Raw genomic sequence first — 24,579 nt, 5'->3', positions numbered from 1 at the left:
TTGAGATCATGTTATTCTTCTGTTCAAAACATCTGATGACTTTTCATCTCACTTAGAATAAAATCCAAATACCTGCCAAACGTCTGTATTAGCTTCCTACTGCTGCTTTAACAAAATTACCACAAACTTAGTGACTTACATAACAGAAATTTATTATTTTAGACCTTATTCAATCTGTTGTCTTATTTTATTTATTTGTTCATTTGTTTATTTTTTAGGCTGCTTCAAGTAGCATGTGGGGTTTTAGTTCTCAGACTGCGAACCAAACCCATGTCCCCTTCAGTGGAAGCACAGAGTCCCAGCCACTGAATCACCAGGAAATTCCCTGTTGTCTTATTTTAGACCTGTAACTTCCAGAATTCACTTCAGGTTGTCAATAGGGGTGGTTCACTACAGACGTGCTAGAGAGAACCCATTCCTACTTTCTTCCAGTTTCTGGCATTCCTTGGCTTGTGATCACATCACTCCAAATTCTGTTTGTGTTGTCACATAGCCTTCATCTCCTTCTGACTTCCTGCTTCCCTCTATAAGGGTGCTGTGATTACCTCGGGCCCCATCCTTAACTTATTCATACCTGCTACATCCTTTTTTACCATGTAAGATAACAAATTCACAGGTTCTGGGAATGAGGACATAGACATCTTTGTCAGGGAAGGGGGGTATGACTTAGTCTGCCACACTTTATACAGAAACCATGAGAAAAACTGTTCATCAATAAAATCTGGATTTGTTAAATTTGCTGTTAGTGGGCAGCACCACAGTAATAGAGTTCCGATAACATCTCAAAAGGGGTGATAAGGGAAAGATATTTACAGAATTGGGGAGGAGGCTGGTATTAATCATAGAGTGTCTTGGTGGTGGATATTAGTAGCCTCGGCAGGAATTGGTTAGAATTTGTAAGCTAACTGAATTACCAGAATCTATGAATCTGTGGAGAGTTACAGTCAAACCAGTTCATATGTGGTTTTATATTGTAACAAACAGCCCAAACAAGCTGGTGTTAGACAGTAAGGGCTAAAATAGCTTTTGTTACACAGCATGGAATGGTACAGTAGATCATTTCAGTTTGCACTTCATTTCACTTTGCATACAATGATCATTCTTGCCTCATTTCTCAGTCCTCCTATTTTTTGATCAGTTTTCACCCTAAACTGGGAGAAAGCCTTTTATTTGTCTGGGGATGGGATCAATGCAGATCTGCATTGCTATTTTATAAGTTGCAATTATGTATTGAATTTTTCACCAGTCATATTGACCTCTACAAGCATCAGAATTTCTTGTCCTTTTTGCTGGCTGATCATTTGTAAATGATCAATGTAAATCCTAGTGCAGCAATGGGGGTGCAGCAGCATTTAAGACACTGAAGATCATGTATCTGGTAACTGCAATGCAGACAGACACTAAGACAAAGATTGTCAGAGTCTGAAAGACGTTTCAAATCCATATTCTTAGATTTTGATGTGACATAATCTATTTGGATGTGTGCTAAGTCACGTCAGTCATGTCCGACTCTGCGACCCCATGGACTGTAACCCCACAGGCTCCTCTGTCCATGGGATTCTCCAGGCAATAATACTGAAGTGGGTTGCCATGCCCTCCTCCCAACCCAGGGATCAAATCTGCATCTCTTATGTCTCCTGCATTGGCAGGCGGGTTCTTTACCACTAAGGCCACCTGGGAAGCCAATCTATTTGGCTTCCTTACATAAGGAAGGAAGATTTATTTGGATCTTCCTTACATAATCAAGTTTCTTTTTTCTTTTAATATGCGTAGGGTTTATTCAACCTTACCAGTATATTAGGAATGGAAGTCTTAGGAATACCAGGAGCCAAGGCCACAGATGTCCATTAACTGTCTAGGACCTTAATCTAGACGTTGGGGGAGAAAATAGCTGACAGGATAAACATTCAAAGCCAAGGGGATACATGCACAAAGAATAATATGGTGACCAATGGGGTCTTGTTCAGTTGTCTTGGTTGGAAACAGCCAACTTCATGCAGTTATCAGGTTGTTCCAAGGATCTAGGGTTGTCTACTGTCATGGGATAGCTATCTCCAGATGTTACCTAGACTCCTCAACATACCTTAGGAAGCCCTTCATAGTCTAGTCATATCTCTGAGATCATTTCCTAAATCTTTTTTCTCTTCTTCACTCTTTCCTCGGGGGCCACACAGGCCTTCCTGTTCCACAAACAAGTTAATCGGGTTCCTGTCTGAGCGCCATTGTCGTCACTGCTCCCTGCACACAAAGTGATCTGCCCAATATTTGCAGTGCTGATCCCACAGTTCACTCAAGTCACGTGTCACCATCTTAGAAAGATTTCCCCTTGTCATCCAGCTTAAGCTCCTCTTCCCCCGTCCTTCTTGATTCATTTATCTTGCTTAATTTTTCCTCATAGCATTCTTCTCTCCCTGTATCTGTCTCATATTCATTTGTTTGTTATATGTCCTACTTGAATACACACACAGTCAAGAAGGCAGAAAGAACACTTTTCCACTTGTTCACTGATGTGTTTTCAGGGCCTAGAACACTATTCAGCATATATATGTGCTCAGTAACTACTTGTTGATTGAATGAATAAATAAAAACCTCACATACATTTAATGTTTAGGCCGTATATAACAATTTGTAATCCCCAAATGGCCCCTTCTTTTGCATTTGTGGTTTTCCTCTGCCTGGAATAACATTTCCTTTATTCCCTCACAATTTCTAATCACCTTCAAGACTCTTTTTACGTGTCACTGCCTCTGATAAACCTTTATTGATCCCACCAGGAAGAACTAGGTGTCATCTTTCTTTGTTCTTATAGTACTATTGGCATACTTCTATCATACTACTTAATACAGTTAGTTGACCCTTGAAGAAGGCAAGAGTTACCCTCTGCCTGCCACCCCACTGCCAAGCTGAAAATCCAAGTATAACTTTACAGTCAAACCTCTGCACTGTAGATTCAACCCACCAAAGATCGTATAGCACTGTAGGTGTAGTTATCGAAAAAAATCTAGGTATAAGTGGCCTTGTGAAGTTGAAATCCATGTTGTTCAAGGGTCAGTTGTACATTACATTAACATTTTGCCTAATCTATGTCTGTATCCTGAGACTCTAGTAGAGGGCTTTGCCCATAGTAAATTCTGAGTAAATGTTTATTGAATGAGTTTATTCTCTGAGTGACAATTGTGTGTCAAGCATTGTATGAGTTTTTTATGTACATTATTTCATTTATTTTTTAAAATCTTTATTGGTGTATAGTTTATTTACAATGTTATGTTAGTTTCAGGTGTATAGCAAAGTGCATCTGTTATACATATACATATATCCACTCTATAAAGATTCTTTTTCTGTTTGGCTATTACACAGTATTGAGTAGAGTTCCCTGGGCTACACAGTATGTCCTTATTAGTTATGTTTTTTACAAAGAAGTGTGTACATGTCAATCCCAATCTTCCAATTCATCCCTCCCTATCCCTTACCCACTGGTAACCACAAATTTATTTTCTACATGTGTAACTCTATTTCTGTTTCGAAGATAAGTTTATCTGTACCTACATGCAGTGGAATATTACTCCACTATAAAAAGGATGAAATAATGCTATTTAGTGCCACATGGACGGACCGAGAGACTGTCATACTGAGTGAAGTCAGTCAGACACAGACAAATATGATATCACTTATATGTGGAATCTAAAAAAGGCTACCAGTGTACATTATTTTAATCCTGTAATCTGTAAGCTATCTGCTATGATTCCTGTTTTATATATGAGGAAACTGAATAACTTGCCCAAGTTTTGAACTTAAGTGTGTCTGACTCCAAATCTGATATTTCTACCATTGCCTCAAATAAATGAATAAATCTCCTTAATTTTATTGATACTGGTCAAAATTTAATATCCTAATTTTATCATTAACATTGAAACGCTGATCCTTTAGTTCAGTGTTGCATGCTCTAATACAATTTTACTTTATTCAGCCTCTTTAGATTACAGAGAAGTATGGACCCCAGGTACCTAAACAGCTCAAGTATCCTATTTTTATTCTGCTTCATGATTAGAGTTTTTGATGATGATTCAGGATAAAGGTTTGGTTAGTCCTCCCTTTTAACAGAATGATTATATTTAATAGCTAGTCCACATGTATTTTGAGACATATAAAAGGCCCCAATACACTGTAATTCATATTGAGATTACAGAATTAACATACCTGGAAGAAAGGAGAATGTGGCAGGGGTGAGTTAAAGATATAGTAAAAGACTCAGATATATGGAGGAACCCTCGTGGTCACCCTTATTACTGTCTTTTCTGCATGCTATGTGAAGCAGTGTGTACTAAAATTTTAATAAAAACTTTAGAAGCACATAAAATACTATCATGAGAAGCTCAAGCAGTGAGATGCCAGGCTCTAAAGTAAGACAGACCTGATGTTTAACCCTTGCTCTCCCACCTAATAAAAGTGAGAAAGTGAAAGTTGCTCAGTTGTGTCCAACTCTTTGCCAACTTTTGGACTATACAGTCCATGGAATTCTCCAGTCCAGAATACTGGAGTGGGGAGTCTTTCTCTTCTCCAGGGGATCTTCCCAATCCAGGGATTGAACCCAGGTCTCCCACACTGCAGGTGGATTCTTCACCAGCTGAACCACAAGGGTGCTTAACTTTTCCTAAGCCTCAATTTCTTTATCGGTAAAATGGAGAGAAAAGAAGAGTATTTGGTAGGGTAGTTAATTACTACCATAATTTTGTTGTTGTTGTTGTTTAGTTGCCCAATTGTGTCCGACTCTTTGCAACCCCATGAACTGCAGCACGCCAGGTTTCCCTGTCCCTCACCTCTCCCAGATTTTGCCCAAGTTCATGTTCACTGCATCAGTGATGCCATTCAACCATCTCATCCTCTGATGCCCTTTCTCCTTCTGCCCTGAATCTTTCCCAGCATCAGGGGCTTTTCCAATGAGTCATCTGTCCGCATCAGATGACCAGAACACTGGAGCTTCAGCTTCAGCATCAGTCCTTCCAGTGAATATTCAGGGATGATCTCCCTTGAGACTGACTGGTTTGATCTCCTTGCTATCTAAGGGACTACTATAAAACACAGCATCAAAATTTTAGAGGCTTGATTTAATAAAGCAAGTAAAATACAACACAGGTGTTCCTGCTCATGCAGTTCTCTGGGGCAGGATTCCTCCAAAGATTAACTCGGGGCCCTAGGCTTCTATTTTTCCATTTTGACTTCCTCTAGATTCTTTGAAATCTTCATTCCGCTGGTAGGTAAATAAAGAGAATATGATGCACTTGCAGGAAGTTTTGGAGGTTTTGTGGGCCGAACCATAAATGGCTTTCATTGTTTCTGTCCACACTCCATCGTGTATCAGGTCAGTCACATGACTCCAACTAAGTACAAAGGAGGCTGGGAATCATAGTCCGTGTGCTCAGGAGAAAAGGAAACAGACTTTGGGGAATTCCAAGGTGTCTCTGCTACTTTCGGTCATGAGATTGTTTCAGGGTTTCACTGAGAAAATAAATGTAATGTGCTTAGCAAAGGCTGAGGAATCAACGCAGGAGCATGTAACTATTATTATCAAAAGGATGTTGGCTGAGAGCCTGAATAAGGAAGTCAGGTTGGAAGTGAAGTCCTTGCTTGGAGGTTCTAGCCAGAGAACTCAGCCACATTCAAAGAAAAGTCCTTACTTTTGTGAAAGGTTATATAAGATTATAATCTTTAACTGATTCAGCAGCATTAAGAAGCATAAACATAAAAAGGTGAGGGGTGAAGAGGTTGCCAAGGTGTTCCTGTCAGTTTAGCTAACAGAATGTCAAAAGATTATAATTTAGTTTACCGTTAATGTCTAAGAAGAGTGGGAACAAAGAACTGGTATATTCTTTGGATTTGTGCATGGGCTTAACTGAAATAATAAAGGGTGAAAATTCTGGTTAATTCTCTCTTCCGTATTCTTTTTCTCCTTCACTTTCTTACTTTCAAAGTTACAGACCTCATAAAGATTCTTTAGGTAGAGTGTATTTTCTTCTCCCCACTTATTTTTCTCCTCTGTTGTTATCTAAAATAACAATTCTGAGAACAGAGACCACGTTTGCCTCGCACATTATTATATCTTAGCATCTAGCAATGCCTAGCACAGAGTAGGCCAGCAAGTATTTGTTGAATGAACTTAATCTATATGGTAGTAACTTCAGTCTTGGTGAAAGGATCTAGATAAAGTAACAGAAAGACAATGAGGTTTTTTTTGTTGTTGTTGGAATATAGCTGCTTTACAATGTTGTGTGAGTTTCTACTACACAGCAAAGTGAATCAGCTATACGGATACATGTGTCCAATCTTTTTTAGATTTCCTTCCCATTTAGGCCATCACAGAGCACTGAGCAGAATTCCCTGTGCTATACATTAGGCTTTCATTAGGAATCTATTTTATACATAGTAGTGTGTATTTAAGACAATGAGTTTTTAAATCTTGCTTCCACCACTTGAGTATTTGTGGAATTCTGAGACTTCTAAGACTCTTTTTAAGCAATAGAGTAAAACTGCATGAACATTTAAACTCTAAGACTTTTTCTCTCCTTGTATTAAGTGGCACAAAACTTTTTAGAGTTATAGTTGTTGTTGTTGATTTGCTCAGTTGTGTCCAACTCTTTGCCACCCCATGGACTGGGTGGCCTTCCAGGATCCTCTGTCCACTGGGTTTTCCAGGCAAGAATAGTGGAGTGGGGAGCCATTTCTTTCCTTTGGGGATCCTTCCTGGACCAGGGATTGAACTTGAGTCTCCTGAATTGGCAGGCAGATTCTTTCCCAGTGAGTCACCAGGGAAACCCAGAGTTATAGTAACGAGAGTTAAATGAAAAAATTCATGTAGTGTTCCTAGCACACAAAAAGCATTAAAAAACTGTTGCTCCCTCCTCTGTCCCTCATACCTCTCTACAATATACTTTATAATTTAGGGAACCTTAGGAAATATGTTCTATTCAAATTCTTCCTTTCTACTGTTTTTGGTTCTGTTCACTTGTAATGAAAGCACATAAACTTTCAAGTTGATGATCAAAGTTGAGAGTTATTAGTTCCCAAAGAATTGACAGGTTCACTGTTAGAACCGTGTACAGCACCCACAACAGTGCCTTACACACAGCAGCTGTTCAATACATATTTTTTGAAAGAGTCAATGAATTAATACAGTACTGAAATATGAATGATGTTCCATATGGATAATGATAGGATGGACGTAACTATATTTACCTGCAGCCCATAATACATAATTATTGTCCATAACCTGACAATTATGCTCTAAGTGTGAAAAAATGGGCAGATTTTATTAAATGAGAGGTTTGGAGTGGTGTTTCCTAATGGGCGACTTCAGAATGGTTTCATTCATTCATTCAACCAGCATTTGACTATGTCTATTATGTGTCGGGCTTCCCAGTTGGCTCAGTGGTGAAGAATTGGGCTGCCAATGCAGGAGACACAAGAAATGTAGGTTCAATTCCCCTGGGTCAGGAAGATCCCCTGGAGGAGGAAATGGCAATCACCTCCAGTATTCTTGTCTAGGAAATCCTGTGGACAGAGGAGCCAGCAGAGCTACAGTCCATGGCGTTGCAAAAGGAGTCATACATGACAGTGACTTAAACAAACCTAAAAACAAATCTATTATGCATCAGCCACATTGCTATCTCTGCCAGCAACCCCTGCTAGTACAATCAGTGCTCAGTTGCTCAGTGGCTAGGGCAATAAAAATTAAAATAATTTGATAGCAGAAGGATGTACAGAATACTACACGAGCAACAAAAGGAAACTTCTGACTGCCTGGCATATCCAAGTATGACCAGTAGTGTGATACTGGCTGGAGTGCATGTGGAGGCCTGGGAAGACATGAGGCTCAATGAGCAGCAGAGTTAGGTAGGGGCTACTGATCATGAGGGGCTTCCCTGGTGGCTCAGAGGTTAAAGCGTCTGCCCACAATGTGGGAGGCCTGGGTTTGATCCCTAGGTTGGGAAGATCCCCTGGAGAAGGAACTGGCAACCCACTCCAGTATTCTTGCCTGGAGAATCCCATGGACGGAGGAGCCTGGTGGGCTACAGTCCAAAGAGTCGGACTTCACTTTCTTTACTGATCATGAAGGGCCTGTATGCCAGGCTGAGAGCCCTGAATTTTATCCTCTAGAGTAGTGACAAGGATTTTACAGAAGGGTTTTCATGCAAAGAAAAGACAATCAGATTTTAGGTTCAGAATGATCTGGACTGGAGAGTTGAGGTATGAGAGAGAGAAATCAGCTAGCACAGTCTACACAGGAAAGAGATCATAGGCTGGAACTAAGGCAATAGAAGTGGTGTAGGAGACAGAAGATGAGTTAGAGGGAATGGAAGTAGAACAGGCTAGATGAGAAATAAGAGAGAAGAGAGCTGAGAATGAATCACAGTTTTCTGGCTTGGACTTCAGGGCAGGTGGTGAGGCCATTAACAGAAACAAGGAATACAGATCATCACTATGGATTCAGGCTGTAAAATGGGCAAGGGCAAGAGAAATTCAGTCCTGGCCATAGTGGATTTGAGGCATCAGTGGAACTTCAGGGAGAGCAATTTCTTGACTAGACCAAGGAAAGTGGAACATACAGAAAAGCATATAAGAAAGAGTAGGTCAATAATTCCTATTCTTAGAGCACTTCTCCACCATCTACATTGCTTCATATAGTTTACTCCACAATTATACATCTCTTCAATGATCACTAATTATTTACATATTTGGATACTTCTAAAATATATCCTTGAAAAAGAGTATGGTGATATTTCTAATAGAAGCTAGTTTATTAGTACAGTGAACATGTCCACAGTTATTTGAATAAAGGTGCTTTGTAAGAATCTCTTTGGTAGAAGTAACAGTGAAATACCTTGCTAGAATGTTATTCATAGCATGCAAAACATACATGTCGCCATCTGTGTGTTTAGGAATAACTTTTAGATTTTCCCTAAAGATGAAATATTTATCTACTGATTTAGCTCCTGTTGACCTCACCGTGGGTGTACCAGCACAGAGGCCACCCAGTAACTTATTAAGTAGAACCCAGAGAAGAATAGCAAGGATGTCTTGAAAACTGGGTAACTCCACAGCCCAATGGACACAGGGCAGCAGACTGGGCATCAAACCACAGGCGGATTGCAGATGCACTGAAGGAAGTCATTACAGTTTTGAGAAATTTGGTCTGGCTTGACAAAGATGAAGCCTGCTGGTTTAAGCACTGTATGTTCTTGGCAAAAGCATAGTACTGCAGAATTTCACCAGCCATCATGAAAAAAAAAAAAAAAAAAGAGGGGAAAGGGAATGAGAAGAGACCACAAAATTCATGATGACACACAAAATATTAACTATCTATTAGCTTTGCATCTTTTGAGAGTCACCAGACTGAAGCACAGTATTTCGGACTTGGTTGGCAGATGGTGTACACAGACTTTGAGTATGTTAGCATTTCATATGAAACTAGCAAGACCACATAGGACTACCATGGTAAATTAACATTCATAGAGGTTTAAAAATTAATCCTTAGTGTTGCAAGTGGGGCCCTAATAACATTTTAAGACTTTGTTAAGAGATCTGGATCTCATGTAACATTCACAGGATATAATAACTCTTCTAAATGCCCACAGGACGGTTTCAGTGTCTTCTTTCCCTGAAAATCTGGTTTATGCAAGAGAAAAGAGGCCAAAGAGAACAAAGACTAAACCAGGGGGAGATGCCAGGTGGTGATGTCTGGGTTCTCTGAATGGGACGTCTCCATTTACCACCCTCTCACTTCCTTCTATGGTCTGGATCTTTAATCACCACAGCAGTCAACCCTTGTAGGGTCAAGCTAATCTCTGGTGACATCATCCTACTACTTCCCTTTTGAAATTCCAGTGAAGCTATGTGTTTCCTGTCGTATTTGACGCCCCAAGAGAACCCTGGTCCATTAGTATTCAAATACCGACTGGCATCAACGCGTCGCCTTTTCAGAGAAGCGATAAACAAAAACAGGTGGCATTTCCAAGCTTCTCAAGAAAAAGGGGGAAAGAAAAACAAACAAACAAACAAACCCCAACCCTCCTGGGTCAGGAAGCAGGGAGAGTTTCAATACCCACCGGAGGGAGAGGCCTGAGAATGGGTCGACGGAAGCCTTGCCCTTAAAGCCAGGAGGATGGCTTAGGAGGGGCGGCGGGGGGCATCACTGAACACCCCGTTCTTGATTCTATAACGAAAAAAAGCCCCGGGAGCTCCGACATCTCAGAGAGGGGCTGAGGAAGCGGCCGCACCTCCTTTGTCACACCGTCGCTACCGACCAAACGCTGGGGCACCCCGGAGGCGGGCGAGGGGCGCAGCCGCACGCCCCGCCCCCTCTCCGTGAGCCCGCCCCTCTGTGTGGCCCCGCCCCCTCGTGTGACCCCGCCCCCTCTCTATGACCCCCCCCCCGCGAGCCCGGCCTCGGGCGACCTGTTGGCAGGCAGCGTCACGTGACGCGGCGGGCCGCGCACTCCCCCCCTCCCCCCATCTCCCGCGGGCGGGCCTCCTGTTGCGCCCGCCGGGCGGGTTCCATCACGTAACGCGCGGGCGCCGCCCCGCTCTGCCCTCGCCGAGCGAGGGAGGGCGGGTGCAGAAGAGGACGGAGAAGGGAGAAAGGGGGCGGGAGGAGGAGGAGAACGAGGCGGAGGAGGAGGAGGAGGAGGGGCGGCGCCCGCGTCACGTGACCCGGGGCAGCCCGGAAAGCTCCGAGGAGGAGCCTGGCGCCGCCATTTTCCTGCAGCCGCCTGTGCCTCTCGCCCTGCCGGGCTCCAGCTGACCAGGGGAGGGCTGGGCTGAAACTGAGGCGGGGGCCGGCGGAGTAGCCGACGCCGCGCCTGACCCCGCGGCGGACCGGAGCCGGCTCTTTCCGGTCCGGGTGGCGGCGCGCGGCCCTGAGCCCCGCCCCGGGCCGGCAGGCGGAGGAGGAGGGGGGCCGGTGCGGGGTTTAGGGGGTGCGGCGGGGGCGGGGGGCGGCGGGGGGTCCTCCGGCGCTTGGGGGTCCCAGTTCCCCGCCGGTTGCCGAGCGGGAGGGCTGGCGGAGGAGCCGCAGAGATGTCGGGCCAGAGCCTGACGGACCGGATCACCGCCGCCCAGCACAGTGTCACCGGGTCCGCCGTGTCCAAGACAGTATGCAAGGCCACGACCCACGAGATCATGGGGCCCAAGAAGAAGCACCTGGACTGTGAGTGGCGGCCCCCGCGCGTCTCACGCTGCCTCTTCCCTCAGCTGTGGTCTCCTCGGGGCCCGGCGGGTCCTGGCTTCCCCCCCGCAGCCGTGTTCTCTGTCTCTTGCCTCCATCACACCTGCCCTCGCGGTTTCCGTTCCCGGTCTGGAGCGTCCCTGACGAGCCCGTCGCCTCCCGCGTCCCCGGGGGCCCCGCCGCAGCCGGCCGGCCGCCCCCCACCTCGCCCCTCGCCGCCCGGCCGCCTCCGGTCCTGGCGCAGCCCTCTGTCCTCTGTCCTCTCTCCGCACCCAGCCGCCCGCTCCCCGGCGTCTCCCCGCCGCCGGCTCCCGGCCTCAGCGCCCCATTGTTTCCCGCAGCAGCCGCCTCGGGGTTTCCGTGAGCGCCCGGATCCCCCCCGTTTCTCCGCAGCCCCGGAGGGCTGCCTCCCCCCGAAGGGACAGTCCCTACTCTCTGCTCCTCCAGCCTCTCCCGTCCCTTCCCTGCCCCCCGCTTTCTCATCCACCTTTCCTCCCTTTCTCGGGTTACCTTTCTTCGCCTCCGTAGCTTCACTTAAGTTCCCTTCGTAAATATTATAACTCAGTCCCCGACTGCCTCCCCCGCCCCCGCCCTTCCCCCGGACTATTTTTCTTAGGATCGTGAAAGTAAAGGGCTTCCCTTGGTGTGGGGACAGCTTTGTGGGAAATTCGGGATTTTTAATCACCCCTGGTGGAATTTAGTCACTGTGTTTTCTTGCTTCGGACTGGAATAAGTTGTGAATGTCAGGCGCACCCCCCCCCCCCGTTTTTTTTTTTTTTTTTGTCTGATGGGGATACGGGAAAATGTTTGCTGCTCTTGGTGTCAGTTCTAGTAGAGCTATTAAACCTGGCGGTTTCAGTTTAGAAGCTTTAGTGAAGGGTAGACTGTTGGAATTCAAAGTGAATTAGTAATCAAACCCACAAATAACATACATCTTTTAAAAAACTGGTGAAAAGGTGTTTGGTGATGCTTGAGTTTGGACTCCGTTTTATTTTATGCTGGTTATTTTTTGGGAGATTAGCTTTTCTTACACCGCATAACATTACACCATTCACTGACATATACAGTTACTCCAGATAGCTCCTCCCAACTCTTTCCAAACCTGGAAGCCACCTGTAATATCCTTTTTTATTCCACTCCTTTACCTCAAGGTACAAAGATCAGTGGATTACTCAATCTTTGACACGGTGGAGCTTTGACCTGAAACTTTAAGGGAAACATGGGGGGAAAGGCATAGTTAAGAAATAAGTTCCTTTTTTTTTTTTTTTAATGGCTATTGGACACAGAAGCCTGACTGACTTTTCTCCTTCATGGAAGTTAGACTGTTTGAAGCAAGAGTGAGCATGTCCTGAAAGAGAATTCACTGACGGGAGTCCTGTTTTGATTTCTCGCTTGGACTTTGGCCCTAAGGTTTGCGCTTTTATAATAAAAAAAAAAAAATGCACAAAATGTGAATTCTTTGAAGACGCTTTGCTCGTGAAGTACTGTTAGAACAAGTTATTGCTACAGACAGACCCATTATTCATTGTGACTTGTTCCTTCCTTGAGGAAAAGTTTAAAAAAACATTATTACTGCTCGGTGGTTCTTTCTGATGTGCGGTTCTTGCAGGTTGCTTGTTAAACCGTCAATCCTTGACTGTTTTAAGGAATTCAGAATGTGTTTGAATGGTGACACTTTTATAAACGGAAAATTCTTTAAAATGCATTATGAAGCCTAAGTGCTTTTTTGATTATCTGATATTTGGAATAGACATTTTTACTGTTTACTTCTCTTCAAATAACTACTTGGATTTCTCTATTCAATCTATGGTTGCCTAACAGTTCTTTAGTGAGGTTGATTTCTGTTGCTTGTTTTCCGTGTTGAAGAAACTACTTGTGCCTTTGTGAACTGGTAGCCTCTTCTCTCATTTCAAAATGATAAATTATAACAAGAATAGATACCGCTTTTAAAAGTTCTTTTAAAGATTTTTGTCTTATTTCACATGTTGCAGCTCTAACACATTGTGGAAAAGGTCAGAAAATAGGCTAGGTAAATTTAGGAGAGTGAGACTTGCTTGTGGTTTTATGAATGTTAAATGTTAGCCTTTTCTCTTATAATGGAAGCTACTGCAGAATCGAACTGGGATTACGTTTGGTATGGGTAATCTCACGGTTGTAGTTCTTTCTCTCTACCACTGCTGTGTTTATATATTCCTACGTCTTTAGAACTTGAATATTGCTGGTAATGTTTGATTTTTTTTTTTCTTTTAAATCTGTGTAGATAAGGTGCCACTACTCATTTCTATCAAGTGAAGTTATAAAAATACACTAATACTGTCTTCCCTATATTGTTTAAAACACCTATATAACCAGTTCCATTAATAAAATACACTTAACTAAAGTCTGACCAATGAGTGGCTTTTCTCTTGCCTTACACACTTTAACATACTTTGAGAAAATCCAAAAGGCTTTTGACATCATGGACTCCTTCCCCCCGCCCCCCGCCAAACTTTGAACTTCTTATTTTGTATTGGAGTATAGCTGATTAACATACATAATTAAAAATTATGGTAGTTTCAGGTGAACAGCAAAGTGACTCAGCCATATGACACCATGGACTTTTAGGCTTTAATGCAGATATAATTTTTCCTCTTTTAGTAATTTTTCTAGTGAAGGTTTAGTTTTGTTGTTAAACCTTTTAATATCCTGAGAAACTGTTGCCTAATTAGTTGAGCCTAATGAATATAGTTTCATTTTTTTAAATGTTAGTAGTTAATAAAAATATGCTTAGGACTTGTTTTTTTTTTGCTCCAAGCCTTTAGAGTGTGGAGGTGGTTTCTGTGCACCTTGCCAAGGTCTGTCCATATTAGGAAATGATTATTGTAATCCATGAATTATGGCTTAATTCATACTGCTTTGTATATATATTTAAGAAAGAGCTTTTGCTTTGCTTATATGGGTCAATTGATAATAATGTTAACTAGTGTCCACAGTGGGAAAAGAGTTGTCAAACCTCTGAAACACATTTTTAAAAATAAACATGATTTGCATTTAATTCCAGGCCTCTAATGTCCACAATCAAGGTGGGAGAATAGCAGCCCTTGTACCTGAAGGACTTCTGTTTGCCAGGCACTTATCATCTAATTTAATCCTCTCTCATAGCTATGGGATAGGCAAGTCACATGCATAGAAGGTTGTCTCTAACTCCATTTAAAGAGATGGATGTAGAATGCTGAAAACATTGATGATTGAAGTACACAGAACAGTTTTATAATTTCTTAAAAACATTCTTATCCGATTTCACAGCCTTCACTCTGCTTTTGACAAGGACATTTTTCTTTTTTCTATACTAGTTTTCTTTCCTTGGGCATTTATGTTATGACATGTTTCACATAAATGAAATACTATGTTAACAGATCTAATGTCTTCACTTTTATATCCATGTTTTTCCCGGTTAATTTCAAGAGGCATTTCATCCTAGCCACCATCTGCCTTACATTCTGCACAACAAAATCAAAATCACGTTCTTACTAAGTATTCATTTTAAGCATATCTATAAGGTAGATACAGTGTGGGTATTTGTGGGTTGTGTACTGTATTTAGACTCAGCCTAATTTTAATTGTGAAATTTGTGCATGTTTTTAAAGTAAGAATTTGTGAAAGCTTCAAAGTTATAGAAGATGTAATTTGTATTTGGGTTAGTGGTTTTTTTAACATTGAAAAATATAAAATATTGACATGCAGCTGAAATAATGATCTTTTATAGCGAATTATTGATTTTTAATGTCTTAATGATATACAGTGGGTACTTAGTTTTTGTATTATCAAGAAGATGTCTGGTAACTGGGATCTGATCTGCAAGAAAGTGCGTGTGAAGAAGGTAGTAAGTGGAAGATCTGCCCTTGATGGCTCTTGTTTAGAACTAAGGTAGCTGAGGCTGTCCAAATGAACAGTTACTTTGTAGTTCTGTTTGGGCTTACTGTTCTTTCCCATAAGAATTCCCGTAAGAATTATGGTTTATATTTTCATTTTCATTATTTGACTTATTCTGTCCCTTACTCCTCTAATAGTTCTGAAATACAAAAAATGATGATTGAGTCATCAAAGTGATAATAGTAAGATTTGACTACTACTGTCAAATCCAGGAGGTGTACAGTAGAACTCTACAGATATGTTTTTTCCTCCTTGATATATTTAGTTATATTTCTGGATAGTATGTATTTTAAAAGAGAAACCTAGAAAAAGATCTAACCTCTAGCCATTTCAGTACCTGCCTTATTTGCAATTAGCAAATTAATTATAAAATATCTTTGTAAAATAATTAGGCATCGCTGGACTTGTTATTTTAAGAAAAAATATTTAGATTTTAGTCATCTATTTTTTATTCATGTACCAGTGCTTTTTATGTTTGTATATTTTGTTTATCTGAATAATTTCTAAGATGTCTTAGAATTAATTTTGATTCATTTGATTTTCTCTCCTTTGATTTGTAGAGTATTTGTATTTAATTAGATGTTTTATTTTTTTAGCTTTTTAAAGCTCTTCTACTTAATCCTTTAGTTTTTTGGCTGTGCTGAAGGCTTGTGAGATCTTAGTTTCTCAACCAGGTATTGAACCTGTACTTGCTACAGTGGAAGTGTGGAGTCCTAACCATTGGATAGCCAGAGAATTCCCTAGATGTTTTAAAAATACATTAATTGTTTAATATAATTTATTTGAAATAGAATTGCTTTCATTTAAATAAAATAGTTTATTTTGACTCTGATTATCATTTAGAATACTTAATATGAAAGTTCACTGTTGTAATACATGGAAATCTCTTTTGTTCTGTTTTTTTTTTTTTTCCCAGTTTCAAAAGTGCCTAGTTCCATGATTTCTCCCTTAAAATCAAAGAAGTAAGAAAAATAAACTTAAAGATTTCTTGGCCAGAGGTTACAGCCCTACCAAGGAGAAGTAGGGTTAGATTTTCAAAGTAAAGGCTTACTTTATTTGCTCTTCCTGTTCTTTTGGTGGCTGAAGTGGCATTTCCGTTACTTTGTGTTCTGTCTCAGTATGTTCCCTGTTAAATGGCTTTATATATTTCTCTAGAGAATTGAAGTTTTGGATTTGACCTTTTAGAATTTTGTATATTCATTGTATATATAGTTCTTTTCAAGGAGGATTGTTTGTGGACAGTTAGAATTTACTAATGATATTCCTTGAAAAGGGTATTTTGATGAACCTAAACCTTTGTGTGGAAAAATTAGGTTCAGAATTGTAGTTTGCCAGACTGTAAGAATACCAAGGATGTTTCAGGTTACATTAGAATGTAGTAGCAGTACTCATAGCGAGGCATGTGCTCTGTGCTTAGGCCTGGATTGTGTTTATGTCTATTTAACAAGTGTTTATTTGTGCTTACTTTGTGCTGGGCACTCAAATTACTGAACACTTTGTATTTATTAACTTGTTTATTCCTTTCAACAACTTCGTGAGAGAGATTTTTATTATTACCATTTTGCTGAAGAGGGAACTAAGACATTGAGTTTAGTAATTTGCCCAAGTTTGCATAGCCAAGAAAAGAACTGGGATTTGAACCCAGGTAGTCTGGCATCAGGTCTGGGTTTCACCTTAGTGTGACTTTTTATGTAATGCTTTTCTATTCCAGGAAATGAATAAGCCATATTTATTTACTCAAGGCAGTGTTTCTCTTTTTCCTGGCCACGCATGTCGGATCTTAGTTTCCCAACCTGGGATCAAACCCACGTCCCCTAATGTGGAATCACAGAGTCTTAACCACTGGACTCCCAGGGAAGTCCCTTGCAGTGTTTTTTGAAATGTGGTCCTCTGCCTCCTGGGAGTCCCCAAGACCTTTTCAGCATATTTGTGAGGTCAAAACTGTATTCATATCCTGAGACATTGTTTAGCTTTCCCATTTTCATTCTTCCACTATTGTACAGTGGAGTTTTCCAGAGGCTGTGTGATGTTGCAACAAGTTGAATGTAGTAGCAGATAGAAGACTACATCTGTTTTTTATTAAGCCAGATAGTAAAGAGTTTTGGAAAAAATAGGAAACAGTGCCACTGTTCTAAATTTCGGTTTTGGAAAATAGTTATTTTTTATGAAAAATGTTAACATGATGAGTTTTACTATTTTAAAATGAATTAATCTTTAAACATTTCTCAGTTTTAATTTCTAACCCTCACAGTAAATATCAGAAAAACCACATAAAAGCTCTTTGGATTCCTTAATTTTTAAGATTGTAAATGTTCTGAGACTGAAAAAAAAAATGCAACTTGAAGGAAGAGTGTCTGTTAACATGGGAGGAAAAGAAACTGAGAAACTAGATTTAAATGGTCCTTGCCATTCTCAGAGTAATTTTGCATTTGATTTGATGGGTAACAGTGACCCAGTCATTGTAAGACTGAGCAAGAGATGTGACATAATCCTTTGGTTATGTCATACTGTTGAGTAGAGTGGAAAGAATGTGGTGTGTGACTTGCAAAGGAGACTGCACTGGGGCAAAGAGAGTTTCTAACAGTAATAATGTAATTTTTCCTAAAAGGCCTTGATAAAGTCCATCCTTAGTTGACACTCTCAATCCTTTTTCCTCACTTTTTGGTTTTGTTGTATTTTGTTCTAAATATAGCTAAGCTGTGTCTTTTTCAGCTAAGCAGGTTAGGTACCAGTTGTGCCAAAGTAAGTTCTTGACTCCCAAACTGTTAGCGGTCCTTTGCAGATACTATTCCTTGGACACAGAATATCTTTGCCCTCTGTGTCAAAACAGATCCATCCTTCCTCTTTAACCTTCTTTAAACTAACTTGCTTTTGTTAAGGTTCACGTTTAAAATCACCTCTTTCATAAGGACACTACTGAACAACACCCCCTGGTTATTTTGATTCTCTGTACATTTTGGGTTCATGCGTGTTTTAATTGTGAATAGAAACTGTTCTTTTTTGTACTGTTGTTTTGTTTGTTTTGTACTTGTTGTATATCTATTCTCACACTACCTAATCAGTGGTGCTTTGGGTACCCATTAAATGCTGAATGATTGCACGTAATCTCCTGTCACAGCTCAGGCTATTGAATGAACAACTTATGGACATAGCATCGAGGTCTATTCCAGTAGATATTTTAGTAATGTTTTTATGGGCATTATCTTAGTTCCAATGAATGGTAATCACTTGGTTACAAAATTATATATAAAGTCGTTCAGTAGCATTGATTAAAAAACATAAACAAATTTCTGTATTTCATGGGATCCATGAGGAATTGAGGTTTAGTTTTGTTTCAGTATTTTGAGATTTTCCCAAAGTGGTGGTATAGCAAAGAAAAAAATTTCATGGTTACAGCTACTCAGTTTGAAAACTATTTTAAAATGCATGATTTTGAGGATGTGGTCTTAAAAGAAGAAATTAATTTTAAGAATTAAGCAGGAGACCAGAGTTATATTTGAAATGTATCAGAGATGCTTCCTTGTACAGCTCCAGGAGGTGCTGATCACATTGTGATCTATGTGGAAGCTGTTCCCCGTATATAACTGTATAGCAACTTCACTTTACATATAAGAAAGGTTGAAGTACACACTTAGTAGATAATGTCAGAATGCAAAAGAGATGACTGTTTTAGAATGAGGCTTTAGGAGAAGAGCAAAGGTTGGAGTGGTGATAGTGATGGCTGTGATGGTAAGACCGCTAGGTCATCCATCAGTTGATTCCAGGAGCTGGTACGAATTGCTGAAAGTCTTCTCTGAATGCCTGGAATTCCAGGAGTGATTTCTGAAATGGTGCTGGTATTTATAGCATAAACTTGGTACTTGAAAGCTTGCTAGGGGCCCTGATTTACTCAAGGGAAATTTTTTCCAAGTAGTGGTTGAAGAAACTTGGACATGCTTTCCAAACTTCTATCCTCACTGAACGGGAACAGGTGTACTTTATAAGTGACTTCGTAGGGTCTACTTAGTTGCTGTATTTTAACGTATGGTGGTTGTTTAGTCACTCAGTGCTGTCCAACTCTCGTAACCACATGGACTGTAGCCTGCCAGGCTCCTCTGTCCATGGGATTTTCCAGGCAAGAATACTAGAGTGGGCTGCCATTCCCTTCTCCAAAGCATCTTCCCAAGCCAGGGATTGAACCTGAATTTCCTGCATTGGCAGGAGGATTCTTTACCACTGAGCCACCAGGGAAGCCCCATTTTAATATATTGACTCAGCCAGCAAGTTCAGCCTACCCAGTATGTTTTTCTGCTAATTATAGGTCTTTGTAGGTCTCCTCATGTGATTTATAGGCTCTAAGAAAAAGCATCATGGTGCGTGTGTATTAAGATTTTTATGTGCTGATAATGGAGTTCGTTATCTTGTGGAAGCTTCAGAACCTCAGAAATAACACTTTAAATACATCTTGTATGTAAAAATGTTACTTTAGTTGATGTATATACCAAAAGTAATTATAGTGATATTCACACTGGAAAGGGTTTGCAGACCTTTTTGTTGCATTTGAAACAATTGTTTACACAAATTTGATGTCATGCATGGTATTGAACAATTTGAAATTTTGTCATTTAACTAATACAGAGCTATTGTGAAAAGGGGGATTGTGAGGCAAAGTGATTTTTTTTATGCAAAATTTTTTGGGGGTGCTGCACCTTACGGCATGTATTTTAGTTTTCCAACCAGGGGTTGAACCTGCTCCCCCTGCAGTGGAAGTTGGGAGTCTTAACCACTAGACTGCCAGGGAAGTCTCTTGTATACAATTTTTAAATTGAGATGTAGTTCACATAACGTCAGATATATTGACAATGTTGTGTATGACCTTTACCACTATCTAATTCCAGAACATTTTCTACCACCCCAAAAAGAAAATAGCTATCTGTTTGCAGTCACTCCCCAATCTCGCCACCCTCTTTCACTGGCAACCAGTAATCTACTTTCTATCTATGGATTTTCCTAATCTGGACATTTCATATAAAGAGAATCATACAATTCTTGGCCTTTCATGTCTGGTTTCTTTCACTTAGCATAAAACTTTCCAGGTTTGTGGATATTGTAGCATGTAACAATACTTCGTTCTTTCTGTAACCCCTAATAATATTCCCTTTATGGATAGACCACATTTTATTCTTTCATCCATTGATGGACATTTGGGTTGTTTACCCCTTTAAATCCACCAAGAATAGTATTGCTATGAACATCTGCATAAAAATGTTTGTGTTAACATGTGTTTTCAGTTCTCTTGGGTATGTACCAAAGAGAGGAATTTCTGGTAGTTAAATGTTTAACTTTTTGAGGGTTTACCAGGTTGTTTTCCACAGCAGCTCTACCATTTTATATTCCCAACAGCAATGTATAAAGGTTTCAGTTTCTCCATATACTTTCTAACACTTATTATTTTCAGGGTATTTAAAATTTTACTAAATTTTTTTCACTGCAGTCATCCTAGTTAAATATATACACGTGTGTGTGTGTGTGTGTGTGTGTGTGTATAATGATTTTGCTTGAAGTGAAGTGAAAGTTGCTCAGTCATATCTGACTCTTTGCGACCCCATGGACTATACAGTCCTTGGAATTCTCCAGGCCAGAATACTGGAGTGGGTGGCCTTTCCCTTCTCCAGGGGATCGTCCCAACCCAGGGATTGAACCCAGGTCTCCTGCATTGGAGGCAGATTCTTTACCAGCTGAGCCATCAGGGAAGCCCGAGAGTAGCAGAGTGGGTAGGCTAGCCCTTCTGCAGGGGATATTCCCGACCCAGGAATCGAACCGGGGTCTCCTGCGTTGCAGGTGGATTCTTTACCAACTGAGCTATCAGGAAAGCTGGTAATGATTTTGCTTGACATTTTCCCAGTGACTAGTGATGTTAAACATTTCTTTAATGATGTTGAGCTTATTGTCCATTTGTATATTTTTGAAAATATGTCTGTTCAGATCCTTTGCCCATTTGAAATTTGACACTATATTTATTTGGAAGCCTAGAAGAGTTCTTCCATATTCTGGATAGTAGGTCCTTATGTGACTTATGTGACTATTTTTTCCCATCCTGCATTTTACCTTTCTACTTTTTTGATAGTAACCCTTCTACACTCTGCCCTTTTAAAAATTGAAGTATAGTTGATTTACAATATTTTATTAGTTTCAGGTATGCAGCATAGTGATTCATAATATTTTTATATATGATGTGCAGACCTTTTTAATTTTGAAGTTCAGTTTTTCTGTATTTTCTGTTATTTGTGCTTTTGCTATTTTAAGAAACCATTGGCTAGTCCCAAGGTATGCAGATTTAAGCCTTAACTACTCCTGAGAGTTTTATGTTTTTTAGCTCTTTTAGGTTTGATCAGTGTTGAGTTAATTTTTATATATGGTATGTGGAGGCAAGGTGATAGTAAGGAAAATGGAGGATATTTGAGTTTTTCCCATTCTTTTGAGGTTGACATGGGGTACAACTCTGCTTCCTCTGTGTGACATAGAAGTAGAGACTAATGAGGGAGAAAAAATTGTCCTTAATGGCATTCTCCAGTACTGGTATAATTCATTGACTGTGGACAATTCAATCAAACATTTTTAATTGGGTAGACCACTTAATCTAATCCAGCAAACTTTTTTTTTTTTTTTAAACGTTCTCAGCGTAGTTTAAATGTGTGAAGAGATAACACAGAGTTGCACGAGGATCAATAAGCAGTTATTTTTGTCTACACAGAATGGTGTGTATGATTCCATAGTATCTTACACTTCCCCATAATGACACTTTTCATGTGATGTAACTCTCTGTAGCTTCTGCAATTATAAATGTTTATGGTTGCATGTCTTCTTTACTGTGCTAAATAGAACATATAGAAAGTTTGTAATGAAAAGATGCTTAAAGAATGAATGAGGGATAAAATTTTCTTGAGGGGTTGCCAGTATGTTACCAAATAATGTTTTAGGTTTTTTCCATGAAGGAAGTGAAAGATTGCTGTAGGGGTAATGTCTTCACTATGAGTAGTAGTTGTTTGTTTAACCTTTTCCTGTTTCCATAGTGAAGTTACTTTTTATTCTTTATGGTTTGAAAACATGAGGAATTATGGAAGTTAAGAAGTAGACTTCCGGAGTTAGATTATATAAAATTAGGGTAGTTTGACACACGTAAAGTGTTCTTTATTCCAGGACCTACTTAATATTGGTATATTTGACTTCAAATGTTTCTTAGGCTTTTTTTTCCCTATTTTGAATTTTATTTGCTAATGTATGATTGTTGTAAGTGTACGCCTGGCAGTCTTTGACTTTAGACTTTGTGTTATCTGCAGTAGTTCACTTGACAGCAGAATGCTATAAATGCCTTACTTGCTGCCTGCTTGTGTGTTTTGTTATAAGACATTGGCAGAACATGTAAAGTGCAGAGGAAGATAGTTAAAAATGAAATATATGACTTTAATAGGCTATATAATGAATGAACTGGATGTTGACCTTGATTGACTTCTTGAAATCCAAATTAATTTTTTGGAAAGTGTAATGTAGATAAATCTTAATTCATTTGTGTACCCACACACTCAAGAACTGAGCATTTTGTTTGACGTTATATTTCTTGGAGAAGATCTCAAATGGAAAATTAAGAGCAAATTTTTTTTAAATTTCATATTATTTTAGTAAAATTATCTTGGAAACTATATAAGATCTTTTGTTTGTTCTGTGAGCAGGACTATGGGGTGAAAGTTCTGAGATTGAGTTCTGTTGAGCTGCACAGTGCCAGCAAAATCCCTGGTTAGAAAGAAGGGTTAGGTGGAGTGCTAAGGAAAAGTGATTGAAGTCTAGGAAATATTGGAAAAATGAATGACACTTGGTCATTACCCTAAAAGGAACATGAGAGCTAATGGTGAAAGTTTGTAAACAAATAACTGTAATGAATTGAGATAAATGCGTAATATTATTTACATAAATTATCAGAATATGGGGTGGAGTAATTAATTTTGAAGGAGTTAGTGACAGACAGCTTCATAGAGGAGATAACAGGAATTTTAAGGATGAACAGAGATTTGCCAGATGGACGGAGAAATTCCTTCTAAATAGATTAGCACGTGCAGTGACACAAAGGCAAGAAAGAGCATTTTGGTGTGTTTGGGGAAACTGTAAGTAGTGAGTGCCACATGGTGGAATGTAAACTGTTAATGAGAATGCGGGGGTGATGAGGTTGGAGAGAGAGCCCTTAAGTGTCTTGCAGGGACTGGAGTTACCTTAATAAACTCTAGTCTCTTCTGCCCAGATCTTCATTTTAGAATCCCTTTCCTCCTTTTAGCTGCTCTCCTAGTTTTCGATGCCTGTGTTATAGAACTGCAGAAGTACTGAATGTTGTTATATGTTGTCGTTTGGGTCACTGAATGAATAGAATCAGGTATACTGACTGCATGACTTTTGTGGGCTTGTCTGCAGGTAGAGATTTTTTTTGTTTCAACTTAATGAATGAACTTAAACACAAAACTGTCTTATCATCTGATGACAGTCAGTGTAAATAGGAAAAGTTTGCTAAGATTCTTGGGGGCATGTTTGATTTATGTGATTTAACAATTGATAGCAATTTGTTACATAGGATACATTAATTATTAGTTTCTTTAGGTTTTTAAAGCTCAATTTCTACCGAACAAGACTTTATTAGTCTAATGGAAATTAATATACTCATTAGCAATTACATGTTGTCTACTAGTATAAACAAGCTACTGTGTTGAGATTGTTGAGAAATCTAAAAGTGAAATTGTTGATCATGTCCTCAGTCTACTAAGGAAGATGACATAAACAGATAGTTATATTACCGGGCAACAGTGTAAGATAAGTGCAGAATGGATGTCATTGAAAATAGAGGGGAGAGAGATAACTGCTTTTGATAAAGGAGGAGAAAGTGAAAGTGAAGTCGCTTAGTTGTGTCCAACTCTTTGCCACCCCATGGACTATAACCTATCAGGCTCCTCTGACCATGGGATTTTCCAGGCAAGAATACTGGAGTGGGCTGCCATTTCCTTCTCCAGGGGATCTTCCCAAACCAGGGATCAAACTCAGGTCTCCTGCACTGCAGGCAGACGCTTTACCATCTGAGCCACCAGGGCAGTCCGTGTAGTGTAGAGGAGGAGAAATGGACCTTAAGTGGTAATTAGGAGGGGTGGGCATTTCAGGGGGAGGAAAGAGCGTGAGCAAACATTTGTAGGTCGCAGAGCTGGCACTGTGTTTGGGAAACAAAGGAATCTAGATGGTAAAGAAAGGAATCTACCTTAACTGTATATGGTAAAAGGGGTGCTTTGAGACCAGAGGAAGGACAGGTCAGGCCTGAGGGGAAATACAGCTGGAACAACTGTCTGGGATGAGATTGTGGAGGGAATATGGATTTAATCCTGTGACCTTTAGATATAGCTCATTTCCTGGTAGCTTTTGGCTACTGTAGGTAAAGTTGG

General features: G+C 40.2%; 1 protein-coding gene and 1 long non-coding RNA gene across 13 annotated transcripts in view; one reads left to right on the top strand and one right to left on the bottom strand.

The window, feature by feature from the left end:
* Positions 1-5,086: 5,086 nt before the first annotated feature.
* LOC133040429 (uncharacterized) lies at positions 5,087-10,302 on the bottom strand. The gene is made up of 2 exons (XR_009688957.1): positions 10,101-10,302; positions 5,087-5,496 (listed from the first exon to the last, which is right to left on the bottom strand). It is a non-coding gene; the product is annotated as an uncharacterized LOC133040429 (long non-coding RNA).
* Positions 10,303-10,961: 659 nt separating this feature from the next.
* Positions 10,962-24,579, top strand: part of PICALM (phosphatidylinositol binding clathrin assembly protein) — a 94,024-nt gene continuing 80,406 nt past the window's right edge. For 4 of the 12 annotated variants that reach the window (XM_061120110.1, XM_061120102.1, XM_061120096.1 and 1 more), the window contains exon 1: positions 10,962-11,200. In XM_061120110.1, coding sequence (XP_060976093.1) covers positions 11,071-11,200 — 130 coding nt within the window. In that variant the 5' untranslated portion in view covers positions 10,962-11,070. Of the gene's footprint in view, positions 11,201-12,504; positions 12,629-24,579 lie in introns of all 12 variants that reach the window. The other 8 variants (XM_061120146.1, XM_061120081.1, XM_061120075.1 and 5 more) reach the window with 3 other exon arrangements.

This window comes from Dama dama, chromosome 2 (genome assembly GCF_033118175.1).
Source record: "Dama dama isolate Ldn47 chromosome 2, ASM3311817v1, whole genome shotgun sequence".
In the NCBI taxonomy this organism is placed as follows: domain Eukaryota; kingdom Metazoa; phylum Chordata; class Mammalia; order Artiodactyla; family Cervidae; genus Dama; species Dama dama.
The sequence above is the reverse complement of the archived record's forward strand: the minus strand, read 5'-3'. Positions and strand labels throughout refer to the sequence as shown.